This window comes from Caretta caretta, chromosome 6 (genome assembly GCF_965140235.1).
Source record: "Caretta caretta isolate rCarCar2 chromosome 6, rCarCar1.hap1, whole genome shotgun sequence".
NCBI classification, from domain to species: Eukaryota; Metazoa; Chordata; order Testudines; family Cheloniidae; genus Caretta; species Caretta caretta.
This window is the reverse complement of record NC_134211.1, coordinates 100,626,525-100,652,008: the sequence shown is the minus strand read 5'-3', so window position 1 is coordinate 100,652,008 and position 25,484 is coordinate 100,626,525. Positions and strand designations below refer to the sequence as shown.

At 41.2% G+C, this 25,484-nt stretch overlaps 1 protein-coding gene and 1 long non-coding RNA gene across 5 annotated transcripts in view; one reads left to right on the top strand and one right to left on the bottom strand.

Annotated features, from left to right (window-relative positions):
* The window catches only part of RPS6KA5 (ribosomal protein S6 kinase A5), a 187,623-nt gene that overhangs the window by 142,526 nt on the left and 19,613 nt on the right, over window positions 1-25,484 (top strand). For all 3 annotated transcript variants that reach the window (XM_075129833.1, XM_048852700.2, XM_048852699.2), the window contains 5 exons: window positions 4,758-4,919; window positions 8,757-8,882; window positions 9,722-9,855; window positions 19,751-19,844; window positions 23,730-23,900. In XM_075129833.1, the coding sequence (XP_074985934.1) occupies window positions 4,758-4,919; window positions 8,757-8,882; window positions 9,722-9,855; window positions 19,751-19,844; window positions 23,730-23,900 (687 nt within the window). The remainder of the gene's footprint in view (window positions 1-4,757; window positions 4,920-8,756; window positions 8,883-9,721; window positions 9,856-19,750; window positions 19,845-23,729; window positions 23,901-25,484) is intronic.
* LOC142072575 (uncharacterized) overlaps window positions 12,334-25,484 on the bottom strand; it is a 53,948-nt gene continuing 40,797 nt past the window's right edge. For both annotated transcript variants that reach the window (XR_012669030.1, XR_012669031.1), the window contains exons 3-5: window positions 17,730-17,877; window positions 14,294-14,538; window positions 12,334-13,778 (exon numbers count right to left, since the gene is read on the bottom strand). This is a non-coding gene — a long non-coding RNA (uncharacterized LOC142072575). The remainder of the gene's footprint in view (window positions 13,779-14,293; window positions 14,539-17,729; window positions 17,878-25,484) is intronic.

Below are 25,484 nucleotides of genomic sequence, written 5' to 3'. Positions count from 1 at the left end.
TGGTGGTAGTCACAGCAAGGCACAGGTCTCACATTACACTCTATACTCATACATAAACAACGTGCAAGTCTGAGTCAACTATCTTGGACCAGTCTTGGGTTTTTAATTGCAGTGTAGACATACCACCAGAGGCCAAAACAGAGAGGGTTCTTTCTGTAATTTAAACAAAATGATAAAGATTTGCAAAGAACCAAAACTTTATTGCATCAGTCATTTCCTGAGGGTTCATCCAAAGGCTAGGATTGCTAGTGCCAGTCATCAACTTTATTCCCTGAGTGGGTTTCTCAAAATGCGCCTGATGAAATTCCTTCTGAGGACATAGAACCATGCACTTGATGCAATGCAAAATTAGGTATCATTTTCAGATCCAAATTATCCTTTGTGGGCTGGTAAATACAAACAACATGCTGAAGCCAACCCTAATTTCATTGTAGACCCTAAAATCTCATAATACGCATCCTTTAAATTCATTACATCATCTCTATCAGGGTGTGTCTTAAAAAAACAACAAACATGGCCATATAGGATAGAACCAGTGGTCCATTGAGTCCAGTATCAACCAGTGGCTGATTCAGCTGATATCAGTTTAATATGCAAGATACTAGCTAATGGGCAATTATGTACTTGCAGAGGAACCATCCCACCCCATTAGAGGTTGGCTTATGATTGATTGTTTATATACCTTCCAAAACCAGAGGTCTGTGGCAATGGAAAAAATGTCCTGGGCCAAAAAGAATCTATCTTTGAAGACAGTTCACGTAAAGGACACAGAAAAGAGGGAAAGGGAAAGTTGTGGTCCTCCTAGTGCTCCACTGACCCAGAAAGCACTTCGGACTTTCCAGATAGCCAAAGACTTCATGTTTTTCATTCAGAAAACACAGGACTTTTTGAAGCAGTGATTCCATTCATACTGGGTCACACCTGCAGTTAACAGGGTGAGCATTGGAAGAGAAGTGTAATTCAGCATGAATTCTCCATTAATTTCTGATAGTTTGGTATCCACACAGAACTCAACCAGGATATTTCATTCGTTAATCTGGTCAAATTTACGTTTCTGGTGTGAGGGGAAACAGCAGGCTCTTTGGGGCAGTGCTCAGCACAGTGTGGCCCTGATCTCTAGATACTATTATAATACAACTATTATAATAAACTCAAAGTTCTGGTGATCTCAGTTACGCGAGTGTTTCTCCAGGAGGTTTGGTTGGAGTCTGACAATCAAGCACCTTAAATGGTTACCAGCCACAGTGGCATTTTGTAGACAGGCACATCAGATTCTATTTTTGAGTATCTGGTGCCCAGTTTAATCACAATGACAAATTCGAGAAGCCTGAGGCTGGTCTTTCTTGTTGCCATTACTTTTGAAAGGCGAGTTTTGAAATTAGTCCGTATATACATACAGGAACCACACTGCTTTTGTCATTAAGAAAAAGGTTATTCTTATAGCTTCATAGAATATCAGGGTTGGAAGGGACCTCAGGAGGTCATCTAGTCCTGCCCCCTGCGCAAAGCAGGACCAATCCCCAACTAAATCATCCCAGCCACGACTTTGTCAAGCCTGACCTTAAAAACCTCTAACGAAGGAGATTCCAGCACCCCCTAGGTAACCCATTCCAGTGCCTCACCACCCTCCTAGTGAAAAAGTTTTTCTCAATATCCAACCTAAACCTCCCCCACTGGAACTTGAGACCATTACTCCTTATTCTATCATCTGGTACCACTGAGAACAGTCTATATCTATCCTCTTTGGAACCCCCTTTCAGGTAGTTGAAAGCAGCTATCAAATCCCCCATCATTCTTCTCTTCTGCAGACTAAATAATCCCAGTTCTCTCAGCCTCTCCTCATAAATCATGTGCTCCAGGCCCCTAATCATTTTCGTTGCCCTCCGCTGGACTCTTTCCAGTTTTTCCACATCCTTCTTGTAGTGTGGGGCCCAAAACTGGACACAGTACTCCAGATGAGGCCTCACCAATGCCGAATAGAGGGGAATGATCACATCCCTCGATCTGCTGGCAATGCTCCTACTTATACAGCCCAAAATGCCATTGGTCTTCTTGGCAACAAGGGCACACTGTTGACTCTCATCCAGCTTCTCGTCTATTGTAACCCCTAGGTCCTTTTCTGCAGAACTGCTGCCTAGCCACTCGGTCCCTAGTCTGTAGCAGTGCATGGGATTCTTCCTTCCTAAGTGCAGAACTCTGCACTTGTCCTTGCTGAACCCCATCAGATTTCTTTTGGCCCAATCCTCTAATTTGTCTACGTCCCTCTGTATCCTATCCCTACCCTCTAGCATGTCTACCATTCCTTCCAGTTTAGTGTCATCTGCAAACTTGCTGAGGGTGCAATCCACACCATCCTCCAGATCATTAATGAAGATATTGAACAAAACTGGCCCCAGGACCGACCCTTGGGGCACTCCGCTTGATACCGGCTGCCAACTAGATATTGAGCCTGATGATCGAGTGAGCTTTCTATCCACCTTATAGTCCATTCATCCAGCCCATACTTCCTTAGCTTACTGGGAAGAATACTATGGGAGACAGTATCAAAAGCTTTGCTAAAGTCAAGGAATAATACATCCACTGCTTTTCCTCTCATCCACAGAGCCAGTTATCTCATCATAGAAGGCAATTAGATTTGTCAGGTATGACTTGCCCTGGGTGAATCCATGCTGACTGTTCCTGATCACTTTCCTCTCCTCACTTCAAAATTGATTCCTTGAGGACCTGCTCCATGATTTTTCCAGGAACTGAGGTGAGGCTGACTGACCTGTAGTTCCCCGGATCCTCCTCCTTCCCTTTTTTAAAGATGGGCACTACATGAGCCTTTTTCCAGTCATCCGGGATGTCGCCTGATTGCCATGAGTTTTCAAAGATAATGGCCAAAGGCTCTGCAATCACATCCGTCAACTCGTTTTGCACCCTCAGATGCAGAGCATCTGGCCCCATGGACGTGTGCCTGTTCAGCTTTTCTAAATAGACCTAAACCACTTCTTTCTCCACAGAGGGCTGGTCACCTTCTCCCTATACTGTGCTGCCCAGTGCAGTAGTCTGGGAGCTGACCTTGTTCGTGAAGACAGAGGCAAAAAAAGCATTGAGTACATTAGCTTTTTCCACATCCTCTGTCACTAGGTTGCCTCCCCCATTCAGTAAGGGGCTCACTCTTTCCCGTCCTCCTCCTTGTTGCTAACATACCTGTAGAAACCCTTCTTGTTACTCTTAACATCCCTTGCTAGCTGCAACTCTAAGTGTGATTTGGCCTGTTAAGCCTAGCTGGTTGCCTGCCATATTTACTATTCTTTCTACACATTGGTATGGTTTGTTCCTGCAACCTCAATAAGGATTCTTTAAAATACAGCCAGCTCTCCTGGACTCCTTTCCCCCTCATGTTGTTCTTTTCAGATAGCTTTCCGTTCAAATAAGTTCATCTCTTCACAATTCTGGGGAAATAGTTCTCCCATCATTTTGTTCAAACCCTTGGAAGGTTGTGGTATAAATGAGTATTCCTACAGCTCTAAAGATATATCTCAAGCATATGATGTACATATGCCAATTGTATCCTGTCCATTTCATTCTTTCCAAACTGCCAAGGCCTTACAGCCTCAAGGTTGCTGCAAGCCAGATGTAAAATCCATGCACTAATTGGCATATTAGGCATTGGAAATCTGTTCACAGAAGCCCTAGAGGAAGGCTGAGGAAGATTTGCATAGCAAATTTTAATTTCTCTTCAGAGATGTCTTTTAATAGGAAGGTGCTACTGAGTTGGTTCCCACATAACTCCTTAGTTTATAAAGCTCTTGCTTTATCTGGAGGCGTGTCCATTCTTGCCTGTTGTTAAGCGTAATTTAATTATTATAGTATATCTGCCCCCCCTGAGCGCTCCCCTTCTGGAATTTACTGCTCACTATTTCCTATAAGTAATGGATGAGGAGAAAAGCTGTGCAATAGAATGAGAAATTTCTTACTTAATAATTTTCTTTCTGTTAGCAGCTTTTCTCTGAATTCAACCCACCCTGGTAGTCTGGTATAGGGAGACTTAGACATATATTGTCTTAAGGCCAATTTAATATATTAAATCATGTTGTCTTAGTGCTAATAATGGGTTTCTGGACTGTTTCTGCAGCTGTGGAAGAAGTGTTCTGGTGGCCTGAGCTGAAGAATGGAGCTTAATTTTGGGCATTCTAGCAACAAAATTGGACCATCTCCAAATTCCACAGGTGTGGGGGGTGGGGCATTAGTCCATTGGTAATAAATTCAGAGAGAAGCTGCTAACAGAAAATTATCAGGTAAGAAATTTCTCTTTCAATGTGTCATAATTGAGTGAAATCTGAACCATTTTCACTTGAAGACTCAGGTGCTTTTTCTCATTGTGCATTATTTCCTTGCCATATTTCAATTTGCCATTTTTTGCATTAGGCTATAGATTTGTTCAAAGCAATGGTGGGGGAATTATTTTTATAACTGACAGATGTTTACTTTCTTCAAAATTGTGTGGACAGATCCCTGCTCTAAGTGAAGTATTTATCCTCAGCACACAATCAGACTTTTTTTGAGAGCAGTGTCCATATGGCTATGCACAAACGCTACTTAGTTCTTCTGCCTCCAACCTGAGGAATACATAGCCTCAACAGTTCTTCCTGACTTCAATAAGCAGTGAATAGGGGCTGTTTCAATTTCAAAATATTAATCTCTCCTTTTAATATGTCTGTCTTGTTAAATTTACATTTTGATTCAAAGTTCATTTGTTATTTCTGGTTTAGAAAATAAACTGGGATGATTTAGCTGCCAAAAAAATACCAGCTCCGTTTAAACCTGTAATCCGGGATGAGTTGGATGTTAGTAACTTTGCAGAGGAGTTTACGGAAATGGATCCCACATACTCTCCTGCAGCCACACCACAGACTTCAGAGAGAATATTTCAGGTAATTGTAGATTACAACTCTCTTAAAATATACATTTCCCACATGTATGGCCAGATTTTGTCCTTGCCATGTGTGTTTGTGATTGCCATTGAAGTTATTGGGAGTTGAATGCAGAATCAATGGTCAGAACTGGATCATTAATGTAGTTTTAAATTATGCTATGTTACACCTTTTATATAAATCTTTCTTGAGGGTAGAAATTGTGAATTATTAGTAGAGTTGATAGTTTAATAAACAGCCACTGTTACACTCTTGTACACTTTTTATTATATAATACATGTTTCTCACTTAACCACTGTGTTACATATGAAAAATTAGATTTGATTAGTATCGTTTTTGGGCCCAATCCCTAAGGAAGTCAGTGTCAAATCTCTTGTTGATTTCAATGGGACAGGATCAGGTCTATTACATAAGGAAATATCTTTGCTACCAGATTCTTTTAACCAAATACAGAAGCAAATTAATCTATTTGATAACTGAATTCTGGTTTTGTCTGATTATTCATATGTACAAATTAGGGCTGTTGATTAATCGCAGTTAACTCATGTGATTAACTCAAAAAATTAATCGTGATTAATCGCAGTTTTAATCACACTGTTAAACGAGAGAATACCAATGGAAATTTATTAAATATTTTAGATATTTCATATATATCTTGTATTCTGTGTTGTAACTGAAATCAAAGTATATATTTTGATTACAAATATTTGCACTGTAAAAATGATAAAAGAAATTGTATTTTTCAATTCACCTCATACAAGTACTGTAGTGCAGTCTCTTTGTCCTGAAAGTACAACTTACAAATTTAGATTGTTATATAACTGCACTCAAAAACAAAACAATGTAAAACTTCAGAGCCTACAAGTCCATTCAGTCCTCCTACTTGTTCAGCCAATCGCTAAGACAAACAAGTTTGTTTACATTTAAGGGAGATAATGCTGCCCTCTTCTTATTTACAATATCACCAGAAAGTGAGAACAGGCATTTGCATGGCACTTTTGTAGCCAGCATGGCAAGATATTTACGTACCAGATATGCTAAACATTCGTATGCCCCTTCATGCTTTGGCCACCATTCCAGAGGACATGCTTCCGTGCTGATAACGCTTGTTAAAAAAAAGAGTTAATTAAATTTGTGACTGAACTTCTTGGGGGAGAACTGTACGTCCCCTGCTCTGTTTTACCCACATTCTGCCATATATTTCTTGTTATGGTAGTCTCAGATGATGACCCGGTATAACATGTTGTTCGTTTTAAGAACACTTTCACTTCAGATTTGACAAAACGAAAAGAAGGTACCAATGCGAGATTTGTAAAGATAGCTACAGCACTTGACCCAAGATTTAAGAATCTGAAGTGCCTTCCAAAATCTGATAGGGACAATGCTTTCAGAAGTCTTAAAAGAGCAACGCTCCTATTCAAAAACTACAGAACCCAAACCACCAAAAAAGAAAATCAATCTTCTGCTGGTGGCATCTCAGATGATGAAAATGAACCTGCGTCGGTTCGCACTGCTTTGGATGGTTTTCGAGCAGGACCCTTCATCGGCATGGACACGTCCTCTGGAATAGTGATTGAAGCATGAAGGGACATATGAATCTTTAGCGTATCTGGCACGTAAATATCTTGAGACGCCGGCTGCAACAGTGTCATGAGAACACCTGTCCTCACTTTCAGGTGAAATTGCAAACAAGAAGCGGGAAGCATTATTGCCTGCAAATGTAAACAAACTTCTTTGTCTGAACGATTGGCTGAGCAAGTAATAGGACTGAGTGGACTTGCAAGCTCTAAAATTTTACATTGTTCTATTTTTGAATGCAGTTTTTTTGTACATAATTCTATATTTGTAAGTTCAACTTTCATGATAGAGATTGCAGTATAGTACTTGTATTAGATTAATTGAAAAATATTATTTATTTTGTCTTTTTACAGTGCAAACACTTGTAATAAAAAATAAAGTGAGCACTGTACACTTTGTATTCTGTGTTGTAATTGAAATCAATATATTTGAAAATGTATAAAACCTTGAAAAATATTTAAATAAATGGTATTCTATTATTGTTTAACAGTGCAATTAATCGCATAATTACTCTTTTTAATTGCTTGACAGCCCGAGTACAAATTAGTCTTAATGATAATTAATTGTTTTTGCCTTACTTGTGGATCTCCCATTTCCTCAGGGGGAGGGGAAGAGATGAAGGAGAAGGGGAGGGTCACCCGTCTTCAATACACTGTACTGTATCTCAAGCCATATGGAAATCCTCTGTGCAGTAGCATAGCCAGGGAGAGAGCGGGGGGAGCGCCCGCTCCCCCTCTGAGCACAAGAAGCATCTTTTTAATTTCTAGGCGCCTTTTTAAACTTTTACGCACCCGGCAGTGCTCCAGCTCCTCGGCGGCGGAGGCCTTCAGTGCCGCCGAGGACCCAGAGCGCCACCCGGTGAGTACAAGCGGGTGGCACCTTTTTTATGTCTGCTGCCCCTGTTCGCGCCACATAGCTATACCACTGATTCTGTGGGTGCAGTGAGGAGAAGGTAGAGGCAAAATCTTGCAGATTTTTGTCCCTCTGGCCCTGGGCCTATAGATGTTTCCACAGAAGACGGCAATCCACCAATACACTGTCCACACAGGTGAAAAATACTTTAAAATTTTTTTCTTATTGTGCTTTCTGCAGTTGGAATTCTTCCTATTTGTAATGATTTGAGCTCTTACAATATTTCAGGATGGGAATAATTTTCAGGAGCACCGAAAAGATGTTTTTAAAGATTCAGTGAGATTTAGATGCATTTGAAAATTTTATCAGACACCTTATAATTCTTTTTGGTCACATATTTCATTTATATCTTTGAATTTACTTTAAGTTGTGTTCTTTAAAGTATGTGTCTATTATGAACATAAATGAATGCCATTTTCAACATGTAGTCCACTGGGAAATTGAAAAAGAATAGGATATTATATTTTAATGGTTTGTGTGGTATTAAATAACTGTCAATTTTTGTAGACTTTAATATCTGTTTTCTAAAAGGTTAATTTCACTTATTTTCCAAATACACAAAATAAAATTACTTAAGAAAAAATATTGATCAAACAAGCACTTTAAATATACACTGTGGGGAAATTAGATTTTTAAAAATCCTACACAGTAAGGTCACTATTATATCTGTAGTCTTGGATATATTATTATTTATAGGGAATTAACCTTCCCTGTTTATGAAGTATCCATACTGTTTTATTTTAAGTGATTTTATTTGCTTAGTCAGTTAGAGAAATCCAACTTCTTTGGGTATATGTCCACCAAAAATACATCAACATTATAATATTTCCATGTGCTACAAATCACATTCAAGATATTTACCTTAAATTTTAAATATTTATTTGAATTTCTTGTAGATCTAGATATATTGAACATATTAACTGAAGATAACTCCCCTAACAATGCAGCACACCATTTTTGTTTTGCCATTTAGAGCAATTTTTAGACATATGCCCCATCACGCTGTAAACTTACCTGATACCTTAGCTATAGGTGTCTTGAGAAGCTAGCCAGTTTGAAGTATGAACCTGTGTCACCAATGAAAAAGAACTGAATCTGTGAGTCAGATTTTCTGAACATTTTTTTTACACAATCTCTTATTTTTAATTTTTTTTTTAAAGAAAAGAAGATTGTATAACCTCTTTCAGGAAGGCACTTTTCTATTGATTTAAAATGAAGTTGCATCTTTACCTTGAATATAATAACATTTACCCATCTTTCAGTTGATTACTTTTTACTGTCTGCCTTATGATATGCTATATAGACAACCTCAAGACTTTACATTTATCTTCTGTCTTTGTTCTGTAGGGATATTCTTTTGTTGCTCCTTCTATCTTGTTCAAGCGCAATGCAGCCACAGTAGATCCTGTTCAATTTCATATGGGAGTTGAAAGACCTGGAGTTACAACTATTGCCAGAAGTGCTATGATGAAGGTAATGATAATATCTAAATAAAAATAACCCTTGATAATTTGAAGATGCTCATGATTTACAAGGTAATAATCTTATTTTAGGCTAAATAAATTCTGAATCCAGAGGCTGAAGTACTAATTAGTTGTTGAGAAGTAATTTACAGTCATTATGCAGTTATCTGCTCTTTGTCTGGTCATGGATCTTCCACCAATTAGAGCATTCAGTTTACATACTCTACAGTTAAGAAATAACTTGAGTCCAACCTTGAAAAACTGTTGTTAAAAATCACAACAGTGACACACCCTTACCAGCAGAAGAGCAATGAAAATATTAACAATACTTTTACTCAACTGTCAAAATGGTACTCACCCTAGGTAAGTAGATGTTTTCAAAGCTGCTCCGGTTATTAACTCGCATCTCTCTTTCTAGGATATGTCTGCCTATATTTGCATAGATAGATACAGCTAGAAATAGATTCTGTATGATAACCATCATTGTGGTGTCTCCAAATAACCACACAGTTCGTGGATCAATATCTGTAAATCATCCCTGACGCTGTCTAAATATTTTTGTAGCTAAAGCTATTCTGATAGTAAATTTAATTTCAGAATTTTTGTTTAAAGTGTCTTAAATATGTGTGTATTCTCTGCACCATTAGAGAAGTTTATGTATATAATTACACATTATTATTATCAGACAGTCTCAATTTATACTATGTTGTTTACCAAAATGAGATCGCTTTTGAAACTGTATATTTGGATCTTTAAATGCAGATGAATAATTATCACCAAAATTTATTGTGTCTTTGACTGTGTACCAAAAGTATTACACAGAACTAAATACAGTCAGTTTCATGACAGGACTCTCCATTTTATCATCACTATGAACTGGATCTGAAAGAGAAACCACTGGGAGAAGGAAGTTTTTCCATCTGTCGGAAGTGTTTACACAAGAAAACTAGCCAAGAATATGCAGTAAAAATAATTAGCAAAAGGTATACGTATTTACTAAAACAATAAAAACTTTTTTTTTGCTTAGTATCACCAATGAACTAGAATAATATTCACTGAATTTTGCATGTGAAAAAAATGTTGGTTTAAAACATCAGTTTTCGTTTGAGAATTCAAAAGGCATCATATGGTAATATGAATTTTTTTAATTGGAAGATTTTGAAGTTTGGGGCTAACTGTGCTGCTTGTAGAATGGGATAAAGAGGAAAGAAACATCCATAATACTTTTCTTGTGCAGATTTGTTCCCAGTTGTTCTGTGTCCCCGTTACATTCCTCTCCCAGCAGAATAGTTTGTTGGGTCCTCTCAGAGTCTGTGGATCAACCTGGGATCTTTAGAAGGTCAGGGTCATCTGAATGGTAGTCCATGGTAGCTTACCCTGCACCCCAGTTGGCTTCCAAGCAGCATAAAGCCAGTGGCTGATCTGGGGATCCCCAGCATGGATTCAGAGACAAGCACAAAGTTAATATCTCAGGCTGTATTAACTTTCTGTGAGAAGCTCAACTAGGCCAACGAGGGATGATGTGTATCCCTTTCCTGACTCACTGTGGGGCCCAGGACAAGGGAAACACTTCTGTGGGGGCAGCTGACCTACTTTCTGTGATCCTCTGATTCCAGAATGCTAGTGGCAGATGATTTAGAATGAATGGAAATCTTGATTGATTGATTTATTTTTTCAATGTGTTGTTACCTTCCTTTCCTCAGCGTTCACTGAAACAATTGTGCATATCAGTTTGTAGACTGCTTGCAAGGAAGGAAAGGGTTGGGAAAGTGAATATTTAGTAACCAAATAGATAGATGATGACCACTTTGGCATCATGACTCTCCCCAGTCTATTTGGCTGTACCTCTTTCTGCAAATATTGGAGGCAGTTCAAACTTGTCCTTGAGGCTCTGGGATTTGACTACACCCCTTATGCCTGCATGCCAGGTTTTCTGTATTAGTTGGTGCAAACAGGGCATCAGTTCAGTGCTCCTTATCCATTAATTTACTAGCTTTTAAAGTCGACTCTGGTGGTAGTGAGCAACATCTTTTTCTCTACTCTTTCCTTTCCCTTACAGGACCAAACTTTCAGGGGCTTTGTCCCTAGATAGGATCATAATAATGAGTTCCTTCTTGTTATTTCTCTCCCCACCCCCCAAGTATGCCAGAGCAGGCTGGAGCAAGCTGAAGGTAAGAGTTGGTCCACCTGCAAAGATTACTGGCAGCTTTTTACGGAGCTCAGAAACTGGAGAGCTTGTTGGGACTTCTATTTCTCCGATCACCACTTACACATGCCACACTCCCCAACAACTCCCTTCCTCAGTCAAGACTCCCCTGAATAGACCTCTATAAATATGGGTCAGTCCTTTTCAGCTCTTGGGATTAAGCAAACTGGATTCCCCTCACACGCTCATTATTCTTCAAGGATAAGTCTAAAACTCCTGAACCTCTTGAGTCGATCTCCTATAAAGGGAAAAGCTCCAGGGTCCTATTCTAGGTCCACATGTGAATAATTGAGTCACATGGTAAAGACTTTGGCATATTTTCAGACTTTTCTTCCTAAGATGCAGATCTAGGCCCCTTTAGGGATGTTCTCCCTATGCTTCTTCTAGTTACATTTTAGATGATGAGGTGCATGATCATCCCCACTGTACCCCCCACCTCTCCGAAAAAGTTCCCTTCCCTAACAAGGGAAATCACCCTTTTCCTTCAAAGGGAAAGCACAAGAGAAAAGCAAAGAAGTGCTTAAAATTCTCATCTTCCTGACACAGTAGCACAGGGGTGGGCAAACTTTAGCCTGTTGGCCACATCTGGCCCATCAGACCTTTTAATCTATCCCTCAGCTCCCGCCGGGGAGCAGGGTCGGGGGGCTTGCCTGGGAAGCAGCCAGCATGACCCCCTTCCCCCCACGGGTCCTAAGTAGTATGTGGAGGTGCAGCCAGGTAGCTCTGCATGTTGCCCTATCTGCAGGTGCCGCCCCCACAGCTCCCATTGGCCACAGTTCCCGGCCAGTGGGAGCTGCGGGTGCGGCACCTGCAGACGAGGCAGCGTGAAGAGCTGCCTAGCTGTGCCTCCACGTAGGAGCCGGAGGGGGGACATGCTTCCGGGAGTTGCTTGAGGTAAGCACAGCCCAGAGCCTGCACCCCTGACTGGCCCGCCCCCGCCCCCTGCACCTAAATCTCCTGCCCCAGCCCTGATCCCCCTCCTGCCCTCTGAACCCCTCAATCCCAGCCCAGAGCCCCCTCTTGTACCCCAAACCCCCCTCTTGTACCCCAAACCCCTCATCCACGGCCCCACCCCAGAGCCTTCACCCCCCCACCCAGTCCCCAAACAGCCTGCCCCATCTCTGATCCCCTTCCTGCTCTCCGAACCCTTCAATCCCAGCCCAGAGCACCCTCCTGCACCCCAAACCATTCATCTCCAGAGCCCACACCCCCAGCCAGAGCTCTCACCCCCCACACCCCAACTCCCTGCCCCAGCCTGGAGCCCCCTTCAGTACCGTGAACTCCTCATTTCTGGCCCCATCTCAGAGGCTGCACCCCTAGATGGAGCCCTCACAACCCTCCTGCACCCCTACCCCCAATTTCTTAAGCATTCATGGCCCACCATACAATTTCCATACCTCGATATGGCCCTCAGGCCAAAAAGTTTGCCCACCCCTGCACTAGCACCTCTCCCTAAAAAGGAGAAGTCTTGGCTTTGGTTCATAATAAACTGTAAAACCAGAGAAATGAAAGGTTCTTTCCCCAGACATGTATACAACTAAGGGGAAGAAAGTGGTAGCTAAAGGAGAAGAATGAGCAATTAAAGCCTGTAGCAAATATCTCCCAGTCAGAACTAAAACAGAATTTGCTATTCCCCTCCAGCCTCCTCAGAAGAAATCATTAGGATGGTATGGAAAACGCTGACAAAGGGGAAAGTCTCATTAGATAAGCCCAGGGTCTTAGAATCCAATTTTTTTCTTTTTATGCTCCTTGAGATTGATGTAGAAGTGGCATTCCTGGCAGTGGACATGGTCATTCCTGCTGAGGGTGATTTCTTCTCAAACAACCCCACTCACAAGAAGATAGAAACCACCCTTAGAAGGTTGCTCTTATAGTTTCACTGACAATCGTGCTTTGTTAGAGCTAAAATCACAGACGGTCATGTGCTTTGTTAGTGCAAAGACATAAAAAGCCTTGATCCTCAGAATCATGATGAATTCAATAGAGCACTAAAGAAAATATCTCTAGTTACTGCATTCATGATGGACAAATCCATACTCTACATAAAGCAGGCAGCAAAAGTTGTGGCAGCAAACTCAGAGGTCAGGTGCCAACTCTGGTTTAAACCCTACAGTAGATAAGTAAATCATCTGTGCCACACAATTCTGAAGAAGGATTCTTATTCAGGGAGAAGATTGGTAATGTGGTAGTTGCATACACATCAGCCCAGGCATTTAATCTCCACTCCAGTTAAGTCTGAGAAGGACTACGAGTGCTGATACAAAGGCAGAAGCTCCTTTTGGTCCTACCCATAGCAAATGTAGCAGAGAAGTGACTCTGATTCCTGGTTAAAATCTGAGCCTGAAACACTAGATGAAAGCCCAGATCAGGAAAGTGGTTCAATCCCTGCTTCTAGCCCAAATAGCCAATATGTCAACAACTGGGCCCATCACCATCCAGTTGTTCTTTAAATGTATTACAAATCCAGGTACGAAGCAAAGAGGGGGTCATCTGGTTTACTTCTTGCGAGCTTCCCAATTCCTTATCACCCTGTTGTCTACCTAAGAGTATAAGATAGGTGCAAAGAGAGCCAGAATCTTCATATTGCTGGAAAGGTTCAACAAAATCCAGACACTGATCTCTGAGGTATCATGGAGCTGCATGTCATTGATCCATCTTTCCTGTGACTCCTAAGTCTTCTGGTCTCATGCCTAGAGATTCCTGTAATGACAAGACAGTATAAGACAATGTCAGATATTCTTCTTAAGAGCCTGGAATCGCTCTCAACAGCAAATGAAAAGTAAAATGAAAAGACCATCCAAAGTGGTTCAGTTTGTCACTTGCTGGTTACAGGAAACTCGCGTGATAATAGGGTCTTTCCTCCACAATTCATACCTCAAAATCCTGGCCATAAATGACACCCTTTCATTTTGAAAAGCACAGCTTGGGAACCACAATATATATAGGGGACATGTTCAAGGTCAAAAAGGATCCAACTTGTGATCCATCAACTCCTTTATAAATCAATACAGACCTGACCTTCTCTCTGCAGAAGCAACCTTTGGCGGGAATGTTCTTCAAGCAGTTGCCCAAAGATAGATTCACATTAATTTTGAGGAAAAAAGGAACACTGTTCTATCTTCTCTCCATCCCTCCAATTTTTTTCATACTGCTAGCTATGTCCCACATGTCTTGGATTCAGGGAGCTGTCGGTATAGAATGAAAAAAATTGTTACCTGATGATTCTTCTTCGAGTGATGTCCCTGTGGTTTCTCCATTTCAGATGTTGGTGTGTCCCGGCACTGTTGATCAGAGATTTTCAGTAGCAGTGTCTGTCTAGGATGCATGTGCAAAGTAGTCGTCTTGTGGTGCCTTCGGTGCCTCATCTAGCATACATGCAGTCCAACCCCTTCAGTTCCTTCTCAATCGTCCCTGGCCTGAGACAGAGCTCCATGGCGATGTCCCAATGTCTCTCTCAAACCTTGACAAATATAATTAGAAATAGTTTTAGCTTTTTCCTAATATAGTTAGTTTAGTTTAGTTTAGGCAGTTCAAATTTTTTTTTCTTTTCCTCAGAGTGGGGAACACTTAACCTGATTCAACAATGCGTGGTTCCCAGGCTTTAAGAAATGCGGGTCTTGCCACAAAGCTATGCCCATCTCAGAAAGCTATTCTCTCCGTGTTGACTGCCTTGGTGATTTGCACATTCCCCAGAAGTGCACTCACTGCAGCAATTTGAAAGTGAGGGCCAGGCGTGATTGAGACCTCCATCTAAAACTTATTCTGATGGAGAAATCTCTCCAACCGGCCTCTATTCCTGGATAACAGACCCCTTCCACAGAGGAGTCCCTGGGCACATCCACTTCAACTAAGGACAACACTCAGTCCTCTAAAAGATTGAGGTAAAGAGCCACGACCTCTCCGCTGAGAGAGCTGTATAAAAAGAAACCGTCATCTGCCAGGTTGCTGTCCTCGGTGCTGATCAACCCCTGGGTGAGCACTTTGAGGCATGGGGAACCTCCGGCACCATCTACACTGGGACCTCTGCTGAGCCCCATCAGAAGGACAAGGAGTCGAGGCACAGATCTAAGATGCCTCCTCCCCTATGGCATTGACCATCAGTACTGATGGCACCAACATCACCGCAGAAATTCCTGCAACAAAAAGATATCATGGTCTTTTCCATACCACAGTCCCTGCTCTTCAGCACCATTGGCTCCCCTGAGCATACAGCATCGGACCAAGCAGTATCACCTACCACCCCACCATTCTCCAGCAAAGATGACGATGACCAGAAAGAGGGTGTCTTCTCTTCAGACCATTCCTCACCTACAGAACACAGACCACCTTGGGAACCCATGAAATCAAAGGTCCCTTATAGACATGCAACCATGGTACAGGTAATCATGGATTTGCCCACCTATGCCCTACTGCAAGCAGTGGTCATCTCGGGATCCATGGGCAGCATACAGGACTCATTACAACAGACCCTCAACTCCACCCAGAGGTGAAATCAGATCACCATCCTCCATAATGGAGATCTCGGAAGCCCAGGCGGTAATGGGGGATGCGAGGGAAGAGGGCATCAAGCAGGACATAACTCTTCTTCATCACCAGAGGAAGCAATAATGCTCCCACCACAGCAGACGATTTCAAATAGTTCCAAGAACTGTTCAAAAGGGTAGCTCAGAGTCAGGACACCCATCACAAACTCCTCCAAATTCTATAGACGTAGCTGATGTCTAAAATAGCGTTGTCATGAATGACGCCATCATGGAACTGGCGGAGACAATCTGGCAAACACCAGCTACTGTCCCACTAGCATGCAAGAGGGCGGACGGGAAGTACTACATGCCCACCAAGGGTATGGACTTCCTTTTTTCCCATCTACCACCCAACTCCTTAGTAGCAGAGGCTGCAAATCAGTGTGGCAAACAACCACACTACAGGTGCACTCCACAGGACAAGGAATACAAGAGATTCAATCTCTTCAGTCCGAGGGTCTATTCTTCGGTGACACTACAAGTGGTAAATTACAGTGTGCTCCTAGCCAACTATGAGCATGATAATTATGGCAAGCTGAACGAATTTATTAATGACCTCCTAGAGGAAGGGCTTGCAAAATTCAAAGCCATACTAACTAAGGGACAGCTGGTTGCCAGAACGGCACTACAAGCATCCCTGGACATAGCAGACACGAAGGTGAGAACAGCAGTCAGAGCTGTAGTAATGCACAGAGCATCATGACTGCAATCTTCAGGGATTCCAAAAGATCTCCAAGTGAAAGTGGAGGATCTCCCATTTGACAGAAAAGCCTTATTCTACCAAAACAGACAAGGTCCTCCACTTGATAAAAGATTCCTGAATGACTCTTCATACTCTCGGTATACATACACCTGCCATGAAACAGAGACATTACCAGCCATACCAATGAAACAGACACATACTTCCAACCTCAGCAACAACAAGAATATGAACCCCAAAATCAATGACCACTACCAATACAGAGTCCTACCTTTCGGCCTTTCCCTTGTGGGAGTAGTGGCACACTTCCTCAAACAAGGAATAATCATTTTCCCATATCTAAGCTGTTTACTAAAAGGGCCTACCCGCTTAGACGCAATAGACAACTTTCAGAGGACTATCACTCTCTTCTGGAAGGTAGGGTTACAAATAAACAAAAAGCGACCCTAGGTCCCATACAACAATTGGACTTCATCAGGGCTCGCCTCGACTATGGAGGCCAGGGCATCATTACCGATGAACAGATTCATAACTCTGACCAATCTTATCTAGGTAGTCACGACTAGCCCACAAATATTGGCATGAACCTGTCTACAACTATTAGATCACACGGTGGCCATGACCTTTGTGGTAAAACATGCAAGACTAAGCATGTGCTGCCTACAAGGTTGGCTGAGTTCAGTGTACATATCAAGCAAACACAACCTGAACAGAAGCCTAACACTGCCATCAAAAGTACTGGAATCTCTTCAGTGGTGGACAAGAATGGAGAATGAATGCACAACAGATGCCTCGTTGATAGGCGGGGCACCCATCTGAACTAGCATATGATCCAAGGGAGGTAGTCATTTACCAAGACCCAACTACACATTAACCTACTAGAATTATGCGTGGTGTACAATGCCTGTCTTCACTTCCTCCCACTGATAAGTTACGAAACAGTATGCGTGATGACCAACATTCATTGCATGTTCTATATAAATTGACAAGGAGGAGCCCACTCTCACTCACTATGCATCGAGGCTATGAAGCTGTGGAACTGGTGCATAAATCACAATATAAATGTTGTAGTCTTCTACCTCCCAGGTGCCAGAATATGATGGCGGATACACTGAGCAGATAATTTTCTCAGGACCAGGAATGGTAAATGAACAGCAAAGTCCTACTATACATATTTCAGTGATGGGGCTTCCCTCCCATCGATGTATTCACAACATCACAAAATCAAAAATGCCCCCACTTTTTCTCAAAAGCAGGAATGGGATCCCGATCACTGGGGAATGCCTTCCTAATCACCTGGGACAAATCACTCTTTATGCATTCCCACCGATACTGCTGCCCTCGCAGGTAATACACAAGATACATGTCAACATAGCCAAGGTGATACTGATAGCCCTGACATGGCCCAGACAGAACTGGTACCCTTACCTGATGCACATGGTGGTATGCGCTGCATGAACTCTCCCACTTCAGACGGACCTGTCATCACAGGACGATGGTCAAGTTCTCCACCTGAATCTGGAGAAATTTCACCTGAAAGCATGTCTCCTACATGGTTCCATCATGATGAGTTACACTGTTCAGAACAAGTAAACATGTATTACTAAACAGCAGGATGTCAACCATGCACAATGTGTACCTCCAAAAATGGAAAAGATTCTCCTTATGGTGTCAGAAAAACAGATAACTGAAGTTACTGCACCACTTCTGTTAGTGTTGGACTACATATTAGAGTTAAAGAGTCCGGACCTTTCAAAAAGCTCCATTAAAATACACCTAGAAGCCATTACTTTTGACTGAGATCGGAATATCAATATTTGTGCATCCAATCACCAACACTTCCTCACCAGTATGCTGAATGTTTATGTGAAGGTACACCAACCTACATCAGTATGGGACTTAAACCTGGTGCTCAAATGCCTTACCAGACCTCCATTTGAATCCTTAGCTACTTGTTCCCTACTTCTACTATCAGTGAAGATGGCATTCTTGGTTGCAATCACTTCCGCCTGGCGAGTTAGTGATACTGGGGCTCTCATGACCATATCCTTTTAGGGACAAGGTCACCTTGAGATTGCAAATTCCTACCCAAAATGTCATCTTCCTTTCATCTAAACTAACTGATCCACCTTCCTTTTTACCCTAAACCACACAGGAACACACAAGAGACTATTCCACATACTCTAGACGCCTGACGCTCAATAGCATTTAATCTGGACAGAACTAAGCCTTTCCGAAAATCCCTAAGGCTTTTCGTTTCCACGAATGAACATTTCATAGGCTATATCCACGCAGAGACTGTCAAAATGGATCTCTAGCTGCATCCAGTTCTATCAAAAGAACAAAACAGAACCCTTAACGGGCATCAGGTCTCATTCTACACTATCAGTAGCAATCTCAATGGCCTTTCTGAACAATGTACCAATAATAGCCATATGTAGAGCTGCTACCTGGGCCTCTGAACATACATTCATGAACCATTATGAAATCACTCAAGGTCAGATGCCATATTTGGCCTAACAGTGCTTTCTTCAACTATACAAACAACTCTGAAGCCCCTTCTGTACACAATGGGGAACTGCTCTACAGTCACCTGAAGTGGAGTACCCACAGGGATATCACTCGAAAAAGGAAAGAAGGTTACTTACCTTGTGCAGTAATTGAGGTTCTTTGAGATGTTTGTCCCTGTGGGTGCTCCACTACCCACCCTCTTCCCCTCTACTTCGGAGTCTGCAATAGGGACTCCACGGTAGAGAAGGACCTGAGGGGATTGGACCATGCACTAGATGAGGCGCCAATGGCGCTGCAACTGACTACTGCACACGTGCATCCCAGGCGGACACTGCTACCAAAAATCTCCGATGAACAGTGCCGGGATGCACCAATATCTGAAGTGGAGCATCCACAGGGACACACATCTTGAAGAACTTCAGTTATTGCACAAGGTGAGTAACCTCTTTTCTTTTTCTTTTCTGAAATTGATCCACTTCACCTATGATATTTGTAAGATTTCTTCAGAGTTCAAGTGTATAATGAATATAGTTGAGTATAGTGCTATTATTTAAAGTTTTATTATTTTATGCAAAATGGATTTAATGTTTCCATACAGCTTTGGAAGTACTTCTCTGGCATGAGGGTGGAACAGGTAGTGCCAATGTTTCAAGCCTAATGGGCAAGTCTGAATTGCTTATAGTGTTCGTAAAATAACAAAGTTTTTGTTCTTAATATGCCAAGACATGCCTGAATCATAAATTTGTTTTATTTATTTATTTACCCCCACTCTTGTTTGGTTGGTTCAGTTTGCTTGTTTGAAGGTGCTGATTTCTAATTGTGTATATCAAAAGGGCAACTGTTCTAATATTCCAAAATCTGGATTAGGAAGTGTTTAAAAAATAGATGTAACAATTTTCACTTTGAAATTTGCTCAGTTAAACTTGGTAATTTTCCAGAATGGAAGCCAACACCCAGAAGGAAATAACGGCTTTGAAACTCTGTGAAGGACACCCCAATGTAGTGAAGTTGCATGAAGTTTATCATGATCAGGTATTCTGAAGAAACTATAATAAGTATTTTCCAAACACATTTTGTTGCGTGTAGCATTAACTCTTGTGATAAAGCTTACTGCCACTCTGTATAGGTAGCTTTTTCCAACTAATTGAGTCTTGTCTATCTAGAAAAATTATAGCAAAAGCATTAAAGCCAAAGGAGATTACATTTTTATTTATATACAACAAAAATGTATTTGCGGGAGCTCAGGTATACTTACCTTCCTTCAGAGGTCTTGTGAAGTTTAAATGATATATGTAACATGCTTGGGAATCCTTGAATTTATGGTGCCACATAAGTACCAAGATTATTTCATAATTTTGTTTGTTTTCAAATGAGGCAACCCAAATAATATAATAAATTACCAAATTTAAAAGCAGCTCCTTTTTTAAAAAATATATTAGAATGTGCTTGAGTTTTATTTAGTTGTAGAAACCTCAGTTATCTATTGTATCCGAGCATAGCTCAAATGTAGTGGACAGTGGTGGCCTCAGAGAAACCAGAGCAGCTGGGGGGCCTACTCTAACTTGTTCTGCTGGTGTAAGCTCCCCAGCAGAAGATCAGATATAATAAAGCTGAGCTCCTCTACAACCCTGAGATGCCCCCAGCCCCTTCCAAAATATCTCTTATGCCCTTTATGCAAGGGTCTGAGAGAACAGCTGGTAGGCATATGCAGCACAAAAATGCACTTAGCAAACTGAAGAATCTGACCCACAATCTTTAAGGAAGGAGGAGATTTACATTTTCACTATTTATTCTTTATGTACTAAAATATGTTCAGAATGTATTATTAATGTACTTTTTTGAGTTCTTAATCAGAAAAATCTGTTTAAATTAGCTCTTCATGGCAAGGTGCTATATTTATTTTCTTCTTTTGAGCACAATCAATACTTAACAAACAAGATATAACAATAAATGTACTCTTAGATTATTGTGAATCTGAGTAGCCTACCTGCAACCAGCCACTCATCCTGCTTTTCATCCTTTTGCAACATGTATACAGTCACCACCTCGAGGCTTCCGCAGACTAGAGCTGGTCAATTTTTTCCAAATTTTGAAATTTAAAAAAAAAATCACAATTTTTTTTCTCAAAAATTTCCTTATTTTGTACTAGCTCTACTACAAATCTAATCAGGTTCTCCATTGGGAATCATGCTCCGATTGGACCTGCCAATGTTTGTCAGGCTGTGACTCTTTTTTGGCAAATCCTGGGACATTTGCCATTGAGAGAATATTTTTTATCCTCTTTCCCTGCCCCTTCCACTGTGTTCAGGAATAGGGGGAGAGAATTGCAGAAAAAGTAACCTGAGAAGCCGTGCCTTTAGCTTAACTAATTAGATATAGTCTCTGTGCCAAAAAATGCCCACCCATCTGCAAAATTCTGCTCCTCCTAATACTGCCCATCACCATGGTTAGGGGACAGACAAAAGGTAATATCTCTGTTCCCCTCACATCTTTTCAGACTTGTCTCACCTGCCCCAGATTATATCCTTGGAAGTTTTTGTTGGGAGATAGGACTGTGTAATGGGGTTTACAAATCCCAAACTGAGCATCGGCAGAAGGGAGAGGAGAGTCTTCCCTCGTTACAGGCAATCAGGCTGATCACACCCCTGCACAGCTACCAGAACTGCCAGTAATGGACTCATGCACCCACAGCTGTGACCAATGAAGTAAATAAGCCCAGCTATGAAAGAGGGAGAACAGAGGGAAAGGGGAGGCAAAAAGGCCTGGGATAGCAGAGGGGCAACAGCCCATGCCATGCTGCTTCTGAGAAACTGACAAAGAGACAAAAGGAGACTGCAAGCCTTGGAGTTTAAGGGCTGATAGACTCCATTTAAGTTAAGTATTCATGGACTGGTCTAATTGTAGATGAAGAGGACCAGTTAAGACAAACCTAGGACTCCTAGACAGACTGAATCAAGAGCAGTTGACAGGGTGACAATGGCCATATCAGATACTCATACCCATTGTTTTTCAAGGCTGGTTGGCTAACCAGCCCCATCTTGCTTAAGGGAACTACTGAGTTCTCAATTCCAAGGTACCAAAATCTTTGTGGTGAAGGGCTGTAGCCCTTTTCAAGCTTGGTGAGGTCACAGCCCATCTGACAGAGTGAAGAAAGTGTGGGCTATGGTTCTCCCCCTTTTTATAGAGGTGAAGCCTATATAACAGTCTCCACAATGAGTGGGATTTCCCTGTGCTGGGGAATTCCTATGTAAAGAGGTCAGGGATTTCCCAGCTGAGGAAACACTGCCTACCCTGTATCTCTCCAGTCTCTGGGCAGGATTACCCTAACATAGGGAAACCCTGATCCAAAACACCCTGCTGGCTTCCAGTCTGTGAGCCTTCTGCCCGCCCCCCCCCACACCCCGCCCCAACAACCTCATGCCCTACATTACTTCCCTGAAAATGCTATACTTTTCCCACTGCTCCCACCTTTACATCCCCATAGTCTTTATGTTTTTCCTAGATCCCCAAACCTGACTGCTGTCTCGTTGATTTTCCATAACTCTCCCCACAGCCCTACCAGTCTCATATTTCTAGCTGTCTCCCACAAATCTTATGTCCCTCCATCCAATAGTCCTTATGCCTCCCTGTCCTGGCCTCCCCCCATCAGCCCTCTTCAGTCTCTTTGTAGTTTTCCCCTACTCACCAACCGTGTTGTTCTTCCCTCCTCCCATTATGATCATCTGCCAAATACACCTCCTTCAAAATGGCCCCTTCCTCAACATCCTTTAATGCCACCTCTTCTCCAGTACTCCACTAACCCCCTGCCAACAGTTAACAGGTTTTAAAGAAACAAGGAAATTCTCACAAAAAATACTATAATTTCTCCCAATCACAAGCAAACATATGACATTTACTCCAGATTCAGACTTTGTAAAGGTACAAAAAAAGACTTCTCAAAATTAGTTTTAAGGATTTAATCTTGTTGAAGTTGTAATTAAGTTTGTGTGATTGAGCATAATTCCATGTATTACAGATGCTTGTATGTTGGAAGGAAAAAGGAGTTTGTTGTGAAGTTTTGGGTTGCATTGGTGATATGTTTGGGCATTGGTGACAAGGCATGTGAATTGTGATTGGTCTTTATGTTAATGTTTGCCTTAAGTGGTGACTTCCTTGATTTTAAAAATTTTTGTCTTAAAGGAAATACACTCGCACAACCTTCCCTTTTAGTAACAAAGTTTACTGTTTAGGAATATTAAATATATGTTGTGGTTCTAGTAATGGTACAGCAGCAGCATGAATGCTTCTATGTGGGAGATGGGATCTGAAGCAGTTGTGCTTTCAGGAGGCTGTGAAAGGATTAGGAACTTTTTCTGCTGTTAACTTTATGTTTGTGATTAATTCTTCATGCATAGTGATAAAAAATGTACCCTTATGTGGAAGCAGGCAGTGTTCACCACTCTTTCAGCTAGTTTCTACCCACTAATGTGTATAAGTGAATCCCATAGATGTCAGTGGTAGCTGTGAGCATCAGACACCTCTAAGAGTAGGATTTGGTTCTTAATATTTTTGGTCTCGTGAAACAGCATTGTAAACAGAAGCTTTACTCATCCTGACTTCTGGAAAGAGAGAACCTACTGCAGTATAATATGTAGCTGGTGGAAGACAAATGTGTTTTGATGCAGAACAAAGAACCAGACAAAAGAACTGATGAGAAAAAAGTGCTGTTATGCTTTGCAGTTTAAAAGGCTATATTTTCCCACCTCTTTCTGTCTTAAATGATACAGGTTTTGTTTTTCCTAAATACAGTTGTGTAGTATTTTTAATACGAAACAGTAAAAAGTTAAGACCTAATTATTAATAATTAAAATCCTCAAAGTGTTGGTATATAATCTGATTTTTCTAAGGTTTCACATTAAACTGTTTTTTGTTTTCTAGCTTCACACATTTCTAGTAATGGAACTGCTGAAGGGAGGAGAATTGCTTGAACGCATTCAGAAAAAGAAACACTTCAGTGAGACAGAAGCCAGTTATATCATGCGCAAACTTGTTTCAGCTGTGAGCCACATGCATGATGTAGGAGTAGTCCATAGAGATCTGAAACCTGAGGTATAGTGTGGTATGATTGTATATATTATTGTTCTAATACCTTAGTTACACATTCTATAACAAAGCAGTGTAACCCTTTATTAAAGGGCATGGTTACTTTAATGGAAGAAGTACTGTAATTAGTGTGTTTTTCTTGCCTTTTTTTGTTTTTTATTGGGAAATGAAAGCTTCATACTTATTTACTGTCTAATTTTATTTTATTCCATTATGCTATGCAATCAATAGTAAAAACAATAAAATACTCAACTCAGATAAATAACTGATCTATACATTTTGAATTTTTTATTTATAATCTTAACTCCACCATGTAGCAACATGATGAGAAAAAAAAATCTGTCTTCAAAATTCAATGTTGTCTCCTCAGGGACAAAAATTCTGTTATGTTCTGATCATAAATGTATGGTTATTGCATAGCATAGCTACAAAGTGGCATTAAGGTTGTTTCAGTGCCTTTACTGTCCATTTCCAGGCCTCCTTGTACTTCACTGTGAATTCCTGGGTTTGAAGTGGTTGTTTTTGATGGAATTACAGTGTCCTTGTACTGTTTTTACCCTCAACCTTACTCTAGTTTAATACAGTTTTCACCTGAGAAATAATATAGGTGAGGAGGTAGTGGGTCTGGTAGTTAAAAAGAGGGTTGTGGGGATCAGCAGGAGTCTGAACTAAAATCGTTGCCTGAAGCCAGAACTCTGAGGGGATAAGAAAGTAATCTGCCTCCATCAACCCACTAAACCTACTAAACTCCACCAAAAAACAGAGCACTGCAATGCAGAGGATGGATTCTCAACATAAAAATTAAAAATACCTCATTCAGAAGGGTGTTTCCAGCTCACAATGTGGAGAGGCCTCTCAGACTCCAAGTGAACAACACATAGATGTCAAAGCAGACAGAAATGTGAAGGCTGAAGAAAATGAGTCACCAAGGCAGACAATTTGGGAGTTGATCTTCAAGGCCTTGAGAAATGATCTGATGACTGATTCTAGCAGTAAAGAAGGAAGTAACTGATTTGAAAGGTTGAGTCATTGTCTGTGCCAGAGATTGGCCTAAGAAGCTAGTGAGAGACAGCCATTGCTGCAGAGCTGCATGACACTGTTGGAACACAGAGAGAAGCAGCTTAAATTGGATGATCTAGAAAACAGAGTGCGAGGAACAACGTCAGAATTAAGAGACTGCCTGAAAATGCTGGAGGAGGAAATACAATCCAGTATGTAAAAATTTTAATCGTAGATTTGTTAAATCTCAGTTCTCTAGAAGACATGAAAGTGGAGAGAATGCATATGGTTCTGTTCCCCCCACTTGGAGCTTATAATAGACCCAGTGATTTGATTGTGAAATTTCATCAATGTCAGCAGAAAGATTTAACTATGGAAAGAGCCAGAGAACATTCAGAGTTTATACCCAAAGATGACAAGTTGTAATTTTTGCATGACCACTGTCCCTAACTTTAAAAAAGAGAAGAGAGTTGGGGGAAGTTTCAGCAGCACTCAAGAGGGCAGATATATGCTACTGATGGGGATTCCCATTTAAATTCTCATTCAGCTTTCAAAATCCGTTTACCCAGTAAGAGACGTTACACAAGGAAA